Source organism: Anolis sagrei, chromosome 1 (assembly GCF_037176765.1).
Source record: "Anolis sagrei isolate rAnoSag1 chromosome 1, rAnoSag1.mat, whole genome shotgun sequence".
NCBI classification, from domain to species: Eukaryota; Metazoa; Chordata; class Lepidosauria; order Squamata; family Dactyloidae; genus Anolis; species Anolis sagrei.
The window spans coordinates 70,447,265-70,458,957 of record NC_090021.1 but is presented as its reverse complement, the minus strand read 5'-3'; the positions used below and the strand labels follow the sequence as shown (position 1 = coordinate 70,458,957).

At 38.2% G+C, this 11,693-nt stretch overlaps 1 protein-coding gene across 1 annotated transcript in view; it reads right to left on the bottom strand.

Annotated features, from left to right (window-relative positions):
* Positions 1-2,720: 2,720 nt before the first annotated feature.
* The window catches only part of NOX3 (NADPH oxidase 3), a 77,036-nt gene continuing 68,063 nt past the window's right edge, over positions 2,721-11,693 (bottom strand). Inside the window, exons 11-13 of the mRNA XM_060755074.2 lie at positions 10,608-10,754; positions 6,439-6,563; positions 2,721-4,079 (exon numbers count right to left, since the gene is read on the bottom strand). Coding sequence (XP_060611057.2) covers positions 3,953-4,079; positions 6,439-6,563; positions 10,608-10,754 — 399 coding nt within the window. The 3' untranslated portion in view covers positions 2,721-3,952. The remainder of the gene's footprint in view (positions 4,080-6,438; positions 6,564-10,607; positions 10,755-11,693) is intronic.

Genomic DNA, 11,693 nt, shown 5'->3' with positions numbered 1-11,693 from the left:
AGCATTTAACAATCAGTGTTATCATTTTGTGATTTGTTCCCCTCTGCCATACATACTCCCTTTGTCTTTTCTGGTGCCCGCTGCCTTCTCTGTGTATATAAAATGATGTTGTCATTTGTCTTGATTCTCTGGTGACATACATGGGATGTGCTCTGTTTGAGATTTTATTCTGTGGCTCAATAAATTCATTATCTTATCACCTTGATCAGTGGTTTACACCACAGTGCAGCTATAATACTTCTCTCTGTTACTGAACAAAACTGCTGTTAGATTTTAATTATATAGAATTTCCTTAAGTTATTTTTCTTTTCATTTTCCCCATCATTTTGAATATTTCATTTTTTTAGAATGTTGTGAGCCATCTCAATCATAAAAGCAGGAAATAAATAAATTAATTTCCTTTTTAACAATAAAAAATCTTTAGTGTTCTGTTCTCTAAACAACATATACATAATTTGCCAATAAACACACTGAAGAAAAATAGCATTTGCAAAGAAAGGGGAAATTCTCATTCCTCTTTGTGTGAGTTATCTGCACTGTGAGGGAAGATTGCAACAGAGACTCCCCCTATTGCAAGGGAAATTGCTTGTGCTGTGGGGAAGGGTCACTATTCAGCCTCTTCCTGAGCAACATGTAATAGACCCACATTTATCACAGCAGTAGCTGACCAGAAAGTGGGGATGGGATGGAAAGTCAGGCATAGCTACTGTGGTAACTTAGCAATGTGGTACATAGAGGATTTTGGCCACCATTTCCCCCTATTACAAGAACATCCCTGAAAACTATACCCTTTTTCCAGGACCATTTACATTTCAGGATTTATTATACTGAAAAAGTGGGATTTTGTGCAGAAAATTGTATGGGGGTGGGGTCATTATTTTCTTTTGTACAGTTATATCATTTTTTTTCTACAAATAAAATCACTTGTCCATTGAGGATTATCCTCATCAGGTTTTCTCAACAACCAGAGACCTATTTTTCATCTGTGATTCAAATATTCTTGAATGTTCTTAAACATCTGGGTCCTGGCTGGATCTTTGTAGAACTTCACTGACTACTTTGTGGGATACATACTGCTTTCTTCATGTTTGGATGGATGGATGGATGGCAGCTGTAGCAGCATTGGTGCAAAGGAGTGGGGATTTTTCTCACTCCTTCGGCCACACCTGCCAAAAGTATGCCTCAGCATTTCTTGTGGAAATCACCAGTAAATACCTCCATGACTAGGAAACTGTGGTGTACTGGAGGCAAGAGCACAAGGATCTTTTAATCAGAAATGACTACAATGTCATCTAAGAGACACCATGGTGTGTTGGTTTGAGTGAGCATTGGATTATGATTTTAAAAACCAGAGTCTGATTTCCCATTTGGTTATGAAAACCCACTGGATGACTTTGGAATGCCGACATATTCTCAGCCTCAGAAAACTCCAAGATAAGTTGGCCTTAAAGTAGCCATAAGTCAGACACAACTTGAAGGCACACAGTAATATTTGCTGTTCACCTCAGGTTTCTCTGTTCCCTTGGAGCTCAGAATCCTCTTGCGTTGTAAGAGCGAGAATTGATTTTTTTCCCTTGCAAAATATATTTTTGCTGGGTTTTCTCAGCATTATTGGGATGCATCATCATTTTTGTTTACATATAATATATTGTGAACTATCTCTGTTGTAATACTTAGGTATTTTGAGGTGACCTAAGTTTATATGTGTGCAAGATGGAAACTGCTAAAATTATGAGTTTTTTTAAAAAATCACGAATCAACACAGTTTTCTGAATCATTGTGGTTTGGGAGCATGAGGACTCTGGAAAATGGATGATAACCTCCTGCACTTCAAAATCCACCTGAAGATACTTATGGAAGATTGGGGTCATTTTGACACAGGTATGCTGTCTTCCTTGTCCCCAATTTTGCACTTCAGCTAAGAATGTTGTAGCACAATCTGTGTGAGCAGGAAAACAAGCTTTAAAAGAATGAGGGGATAGTGACAAAAAACAAAAAAAAACAAACACAAAATGCTCTGAGTTCTGGAAAATGTCTTCTACAGTATTTCTCTCTTTAGAAACCCAATATGGCCCATTGGATTTGCTGTTAAACGTATGTAAGCTGTCTTTTCTCACCTCTATTTAAGATGGCATTCTAAAGAAAAGGCATTGCATGGTTTCTGTTATAAGTCTTCATCCACATTACAATGGAAAATAAATGTGAGTGCAATCATGTATCCATAGGCTCTGCATCCACAGATTCATCCAACCATTTTGAAAATATTTGGAGTTAGAAATCAAGAAAGTAAATGTTTAATTTGCTATGCACTGAGCGCTAGATGGGTGTGTAGGTGTACCCTACTGTAACCTTCTGCTATTTCACAGATCCTCAGGCACTTGTTTGAGTTGTTTGCCATTTTATAGAAGGGATTCCATTTTACTATGCCATTGTATATAATGGGATTTTGGAATCTATAGGGAGTCTTGGAACCAAACCCCAGAAGATACAAAGAGCCTGCCGTAAATGTTTCTGGTGGACTCCCACTCCAGGCTGGCCCTGCAGTTCCAACCTCTGTCACTCACCTTTTCCTCCCCCCCCCTCAAGATCTCTCCCTGGATTGGGAACATGGGCCTTATGAAGATCCCTATATGAACAGGTGAATGTGTTCTCTGAGTTCACTGTAGTAAGTGTCAGATACAGTTTTATTTTAAAATTATAAGTTTATTAATATACCTTGAAATCACACCTTAATTCCTGAACTGTTGAATCATTCACAGCTCTCCAAAACTTTATTAAGTTTTTCTCCCAACCTTCTGTTCTAGTCTATTACGGAAAACTATTTGCCTTGTATCACAATATTGTATCTTAGTTTTGGATCTTTTCTCCACTGTAGGTCCCCATTTACTACATTTCCTGTTCTTGGTTAGCAGCAACTAACCAATTTTCCCAGCTACAATTTTCACAGAACTGCACTCCAGGACTTCTCAGTACTTGCGGAGGTGGTGTGAGTCCTAAATATATAGCTATGATATCAACTGGGATCAAGCTTTGGGCCCTTCCAGACAGGCCCTATATGCCAGGACCTGATCCCAGGTTTTCTGCTTCAAACCAGATTATATGAGTTCACACTGCCAGATAATCTAGTGTCAGGACCCAGTTTTCAGGGCCTTGATTTTGGCACCAGAAATCAGGGCCCCCGACGTAGTACTCTGATAAGACACCTGCGGCGGTTGACCCTGAGAGGGAACGTTTAGCAGTTTTGGTGGGTGAATTACACAGGGTTTTGTCTTGGCGGGAGTTACATTTTTGAATGTGGGGGAAGGTATATAAGGGAGTGCCAACCGGCGCCAGGCACTCTCGGCTTTTTGCGTGTCTATTTTTCCTGTACTAAAGTTATCAGTGATACCAGAGCGTTGTCCTGTGTCTTCGTTTGGGAGCAGCTACTGTGAGCTGACAATCTAGGATAAACAGAAAACCTGGGATATAGGGCCTCTTTAGAAGGGCCCTAGGTATCAAGTGGACTGTGTATGTCCTGTGATTAACATGTTTTGTTTCTTAACAACATGGTTTAGTCAGAGATCACATATCTCAGCAATAGGATTTGCAAATTAAGCCTGTGTTTATCTTCCTATGGCCAGCCAGGAAACAAAGCAAATGAAATGCTGTAGAGGTCGGTCATGAGCTATGAGGATAGACACCTTCCAATATTTAAGCCAACACGTCTTCTAAATTCACACTGAATATATGTTTAATTTAACCAACAAGGTTCATTAGATGATTGAAATAGGTGAGAAGTTTCTTTTTTTGCTAAACTATGTCAGATAGCAATATACTAGTAAATTATGATAAGTTAATGCCAAATATTATTCTTTAAAATATTATAATTTCTCCAGAGGCATGGGAAACAAGGAAGAAAAAAACACTCCAGGCATTCAAAAGTCAATTGCCATTTCTAAATGAAGATGAAGACCTAGAAATTTTCTTTGTTGTAGTAAAATTGAACACCTCTTGGATCAGCAGATGAATAGCAGTTGCACACTTTTTGAAGCCTTCTAGAAATAATTTTAGGTCCACAAAAGAAAACACCAATGCTATCACTGCCAAGAAAATCAAAACAGAAAAATTAAGTTTAAAAGCTTCTCCTTAAAAAAGCAATACCCCCAATCCCATGTTCATAAATTTCTCAAAAAGCTAGCAACTCTGTGGTATTTCATTAGGGATGAGTTTGCACATTGTGTCATAATGTATAAGTCAAAAAAGCTAAATCTTGCAACATGGGCAAAGATTGGATTACACTAGGAACCACAGACCTCAGGAGGTAAGAGGAAACAGCCGGTGTATGACAGAAGCAGTGGAGAACAAAGTGTCAGCAACCAGCTTCTGATTTAAAGAAACGTCCTGATGGTAAGAACTATTCTGCAGTGGAATAGGCTACCTTAGAATGTGGTGGAGACCCCATCTCTGGACATTTTGAGTGGAAGCTGGATGGCCACCAAATGGGAGTGCTTTGATCATATGTTCCTGCATGGCAGGAACTGGGTGGCCTTTGGAGTCTCTTTCAACTCTATGATTCTATATTTTCCTCAGTGGGCAGAACAAGTATAAGGATGGTGACTACTCTGTGTGGCTTAAGCTTGGCTCTGTAGCCCGCCTTGTAGGTGGCCATGAAGGCCAGAATTTTTCATCACTCCTGACACACACACACACACACAAAACAACAACAACAACAATGAAGTTTTCTGTTTCTGCCTTGGGTATTTATGGGATTTGTTTTAGGAGGTCATTGCCTGGAAAGGCAGCATTGGCCTGCACTTAAACACAATCGGCGCTGACAAAATTACCATCTGCCAGCTGCAGAAGGCCACCTTACTGGGATCTCCACGCATCATTTGCCAATACATCACACAGTCCTAGACACTTGGAAATGTCCAATGTGTGATCCAATTCAACAGCTAGCTGATTGTCTGCTGTGGACTCATCTTGTTGTGTTTCAAATAATAATAATAATAATCATCATCATCATCGTCAACAACATCATCATAATCATCATCTGGAAAAGCTGACATGATATAAGGATTTAAAGACTGAACTGCAAAGACTTTGGCACATGCCAGCCAAGGTGGTCCCAGTGGTGATTGGCACACTGGGTGCAGTGCCTAAAGACTTTGGCCTGCACTTAAACACAATAGGCACTGACAGAATTACCATCTGCCAGCTGCAGAAGGCCACCTTACTGGGATCTGCACGCATTATTTGCCGATACATCATATAGTCCTAGACACTTGGGAAATGTCCGACATGTGATCCAATACAACAACCAGCAGAGTGTCTGCTGTGGACTCATCTTGTTGTGTTTCAAATAATAATAATAGGATTTCCTCAGGGAAGGAATACAGGTAGTTTTCCTAGTTCCTTCCTCTAAAGTATTTAGCCCACAACACTTGATATTCATTGGTGTTTCCAATTCAAGTTGGCTGACCCTGCTTAACATCTAAAAGGTCAGATAGGATCTCATTCCATTAGGATATTTATGTCTCTTCCTCCTCCTCTCTGGCTCAAGTTAACATGGATAGTCTGCTTTTATAACCTGGTACATAAACTCCCTTTAGGTGCAAACCTATACACACTTCAAAGGAAGCATGTCCTACTTTCTTCCAATGTGACTTACTTCCAAATAAACAGACTTGGGATTGTATCATATTTTGTATTCAAAAATGATGGCAATGGTATATTTTTTATTTCTACTCAGACGCATGCAGCCACTGACTTGTATGGTCTTATCTCCAGTGAGGAATCACAGGATTAAAGCATTAAATTCTTTTCTTTCCCACTTGCATTTATACGTGGGAGTGAGGTAGATAAATATTAGGCACTACTAAGAAATCATAAAGTTTGTCCTTATTCTTATGGCTGACGAAGACAAATATAAACTGCAATGATTCCTTCAGAGGTTTGAGGGAACAAAGAAGCTTTTCAAAGCCTTTTCTAACCCAAACTTTTGAAGTTCAGTTTAGACTTTCAAGCTGAGATGAAGTAATAACATAAGAGCATTGTCTTTACATCCACAACCAATTATGTTGGAGGAGAACAAACACATCCTTGACATCATAAGAAAAAGGCCTGACTGTTTATCTCTTTAATAACCATTTTCAAGGGAAATTAATGTTACTTTGTCCTTTGTGCTGAACAATAATTGGATTGTGTCTTTCAATTATAGCTGGACAAATGCCAAGATATTGAAATGCTTCTAAATATTAGATTTTCTTGTCCAAAAATTAGATTTGATTGGCATCGGCTATGCAAGATTTCTTCATTCAAAGCTTTAGTTCACATAAAGATGCTTTCAGCATAAGAAAGCAACTTACATTATTTTAAAAGGGTCACCGTAAGAGTGGTACCATCCCCTTCATTGCCTTATACTACAGCATAGGGATATTATTTCCTTATTTGCCTTACCTAGGATGATTTTCTGCTATCTGTTTGAATTCCTTGTCCCAGTTTGGTCTTCCATAATAGGTCTTTTGTCTCAGGCCAGTAATTACATCCACCTTTTCATCAGAATGCAAGGCAATATGGGTGGCCTATATTTCAGTGAACCAAAAGGCAAATATATTAACATCAACAAGTTGTAATGCCTCATTACAGTCAAAAAGGAGAAGGTATAATATAATTATATATTTTATATTACATGTAAGGAGACGCCGAGGATTTTGTTTTTACATGCTGTATTGTTTTTATATCACATTTTAAATGTTGAGACTCAGCGTTTGTCTCATGCACCTACTACTAGTAGTAGAAGGAAACGTGGTTTAGAAGATGATGAAGCTCAGCAACAGCTGAAACGGATTAGAGACTTGTTCTTAGAGACTACGGATGAGGGGGATTTTGAGGGTTTTACTCGCGAGGAAATGGAGCTGGAAGATTACAGAGGTGTAAAGAGAGAAGCCAGCAGCTCGAATAGCGATGTGGGATCTGTTGCTAAACGACTTAGAGATATAGCTGATTGTGGGGAGTTTGACAGCGAAGAGGAAGAGCTGGACTGGACTAAAGTTCAGGAAGTAATGGATGTGATTAATGCTCCCACGTCTAGTGATGAATTCCAGGGTTTTAATGATACTTGGGTTGCAGATAATACTTTGCAGGATGGAGCCCGAAGTACTGACTGGCAACAATGGCGCAGCCGGGATTCACCTGTGGAATTAGACGCAGCTGAAAGTGACTCCAGTGACTCTGACGAGATTTAAGGAGCAGTTTGGGGACAAACTGATCGCAGAGTTCAAAGTGTCGCGTTACCGTGTGCCTTGTGTTTAACTCCTGCCCTGAGCTCTTGTTTGCAGCTTCGTGTTTCCTGATCGTGTGAACAACCCTGCCGGAACCAGACTCGTGAGTCTTCCTTGCCTTGACCCTCAGACTGCCTGACTACGCCTCTGCTAATCCCTGGAAACTTCGTTGGACCGCTCTTCATGCGGATTGCTGTTTGCTGTTTTGTTTGCCTTTGAAACGAACTGAGTTTTACTGCTGAATCCAAGCTGCCTGCTTCTGTTTAGACTTGCTTTCCTTTTGCCAGCAAAGACTGACTGAGACCAGTTTGTTTACATTCCTGCTGACCGCAAGCCTTTTGTGTTTACAACTCTGACTTTAAGAGCCTCCTTTTGTTTTGTTAATAGACATTAAAGACCTTCATTTAACTCTTACAGTGTCGTTTGCTTTGCTGGTCTGCCTGGGTCTTGACATTAAATGTTTAAATTGTTTTTATAGTTGTTTTAATTGTATCTTTATAATTGTTATGACTGAACCACCTTGAGTTGCCTCTGGCTGAGAAAAGTGGTATACAAAAACGGTAAATTAAATAAAAATAAATATAATATTACTAATAATATTACAGTATAATATTACAGTACAATATAGTAATATATAATACTGATATTGTGCTATGCTGATAATATAATATATTGTGTATATATAGTAAGCCGCTCTGAGTCCCCTTCAGGGTGAGAAGAATGGCATCTAAATGTTGCAAATAAATAAATAAATAAATAAATAAATATAATCAAAAGACCTTCTTTTGCTTTCCTGCTCTCCTTACATTGGCCCCTTGTTTAGCTTATCGATTTCCACATAGATCCCAGGAGTTGTGTTTTAACTTTTTTACTATCAAGTTTTAACTATATATATATATATATATATATATATATATATATATATATATGGTGATATATATATATATATATATCATAATGTGATATATATATATATATATATATATATATATATATATATATATATATCACACACCCTATACAAGGTGCCCTAACTACATTATCACATCCAATCATGAATTAAACAAAATTGTTTGGATCTTCTGACCCAAAGGCTGTCATTCTTCAGCTCTCAAAGATTCACAGCATGCAAACAGTGGCTTTTGAAAAAATTACCAGAACTAGGCTTTGTGCAAAGAATCATTTGAGAAATGTGAGACTACTACACACCTCACTGGCTCTCACACTTGCAATTTAGGCACTGGCCATTTGGAATGAATAGACAGAATGCTCTCATACTTCTAAATTTAAAAACCCAGGATCTGATGATATGGAACAATGGCCCCTAAAATGCAACAACGGCATTATAGATGTGGGCTGTGACTGGGCACAGAGTCAGCAACAGTTGATGAAATACAATGCCCAGTGCATTCCTACACTAAGCCCTTCTTTCCTTGGCTCTCTTCCTCTGCATTATCTCCTCCTTTCTTAACTCTCTTCCTGTCTCCCTGAGGCAAATCCCCCCCCCCCCTGCTGTGCTTCAACCTTACATTACTTTAAAAAATCTTTTCTCCCTCGGTTTGTAGCAATCAACACATTGGACTCTGGTGGAAATGTACAATTGGAGGATACCCAGCTAAATGTTTAGGTCCCAATATCTCCTGGTTTCCTAGCAATATTGGGTTGACTCTCTATGCAAAGTCTGTTCAATAAAATAGCTAGTACATATATGCAGAAATATATATTACCACAAAGAGAAGGTGGTACCAGAAGTAGCCCAGAAGATTTGCTGCATAGGATGAAATATATGATAGTGGTTCATCTCCAGAAAGGGAAACCAACTGGATTAGTGGCTAAGGCCACATTACACTGCCATATAAGGCAGTTTCATAATGCACTTTAACTTTGAGGTAGTAGAGACTCATATAATACAGTTCAATGCAGTTAAACTGCATTATGAACTGCATTATATGGCAGTGTAGATGAGATCTCAGTCTTATTTTAACACAGGCAATGATGCCCCATATCCCTGTGCATCTATGACTAGCAGGTTAGACACACAGCATGCACAACCATGGAGATCGTCAAAGTATGGAAAAAACTAGAAAATGTATCAATACAAAATTAGATAAACATAATGTGGGCCATAACTATATCTGAAAAATTAACATACAAAGTAACACTAGTAAGAGGAAAAATAAAAGTGTTTATTTAGGGTGATATGGAAACCATTTATTAGCTATATGTTTTAGAGCAGAACTTTCTAAACATTTCATGTTGGTGACATACTTTTTAGACACACATCATTTTGTGGAAACAGTAATTCAGTTTTACTAGCAAGGTAAAAGGTAAAGGTTTCCCCTGACATTAAGCCTAGTTGTATCCGACTCTGGGGTGTGGTGCTCATCTCCATTTCTAAGCCAAAGAGCCAGTGTTGTCTTTAGACACCTCCAAGGTCATGTGGCCAGCATGACTATATGGTTTGCATGGCGCAAAACAGAGGTTAAATCAACCTGTTATAAGAGATATGGACACATAAACAAATTGTGATAATGAAATGTATGGGTACACAACATTTCCACAATTTTTGTCATTTCTTAATACATCCACATGACACAACTACACACTGCAGTTGAGACAGTAATGTCTCATGACACACAATTTGGAAATCTCTGTGTAAGAGTAATAGCAAATGTAAATCACCCTCAGATCAAGTGAGATTTTGGTTAAATGACATGGGGAAGATATGTCTACTATTAAGAAAATTAGAAAATAGAGTAGACTAGTAGGGGATAATTTATTAGCAAGAGGAATGGCAGGGAAGTAGTTGTAAACATTGGTGACCTAGGGAGAGAAGGGAGGGTGAATGGGATACCGTATTATAATATTTTATATAATGTTCACATTATTATTATATTATAAAAATTAAAACCAAGCAAAAACCATACGTTCTCTCACAACTCACTGCCAGTTTGTATGCCTCAGCATCTGCTGTCTGATAAAGTGACATAGCTGACCCCACCCAGCTAATGCTAAGGCCAGTTTTGCTGACCCACATAATACTAGAAAAGGGTTGGAAGGAGCAAGATGTGAATGCAAGAAATAAGCAAGAGAGAAATAGGTTTGGGAGCCGTTACAGATCGTGGTGTTCCTACAGCTATAAAGGACCTTGGCATGAAATGTTTTACCTGGGACCTGGAGGCACTATGCTTGGAACGAATACTTTCAAAAGACAAATGTAACTACTATTTGCTTTAAGGAAGCTATGTTTTATGCGATTAAGTAGTCATTTGATTACTGTTCCTCAGGCTGCAGTCCTGGAAAAGTAAAATTCAGTAACTCAGTCCCATAAGATTTCATTTATACCTGACTTTCATCCCAGCCGGTAAGAAATATGTGATAGCTTAGAAAATGGGCTTTCCCTTTCTTAGTCATTTGTGCTTCCAGCAAACACAGGAGATCAGCAAACCACTCAAAGGCAGACGAATCTCGGCAAATCCAATAGAAATAAACCTGTCAAGGGAAAGTAAAACAATTCAACAAAGTGCAAGCTTTCATCAAGTGTCCTGTATGGCTCTTAAATTATTTATTTGGAGATAAGTGGCTAATCTTATGGCGGGCTGTGGTACTCAGGTGTAAATTTATACTTGATTTTCTATCCAGCATTGACAGTGCAAAGTTTCCTTCTTTTGAAACATACTTCAGCTCTCATTCTTATGCAGTTTTGACGGGGTTTTTTTAAACAACACTATGGCTGTCATTTTGCAACTATTATAAGATGGAGATGATCTTTAATGTTAAATAGATTCCAGTAATATGGATACTCGAATGGCTTAGACCAGGGCTTCTTAAATTTTTCCTACTTCTGATCTCTTTCTGCCTGAGACATTTTTACACCACCCCTGATATATACCAAAATCTACTTGAGTCTAATACACCATCAAATCTAATGCACACCTCAATATAGCATTGTCCTGCTAATGACACTCCTCACACTTATGACAAGACATCTTCTCTCAAGGTAATGTTTTCCCTGTGTAAAACAATTTTTACAAGCACAAATAGTAAAGTAATGTGTTTTTCTGAAAATGAAGTTTTCCCCCTAATTTACAGAGGTGCTTGTCATTGAACATGTTACGGAATGTGATTACACGAGTCTCAAGAAAAGAAGAAACATATATACATATGTGGTGGCAATGTAAATATGTAAATAATTTTGGGGGGAAAGTATTTAGAGAAATAGAAGATATAATGAATATGAAAATTGAGAAAAGTCCTAGTACAGTTTTATTATCATTATATAACAACAAACAATTGAAAAAGGAGGATAAAGAAGCGATAACAAATTTATTAACAATAGCAAGATTGCTTATAGCAAGGAACTGGAAAAAAGAAATAAATATACAAATAGAGGAGTGGTACAAGGAAGCATGGAAACTGGCAATAAATAAT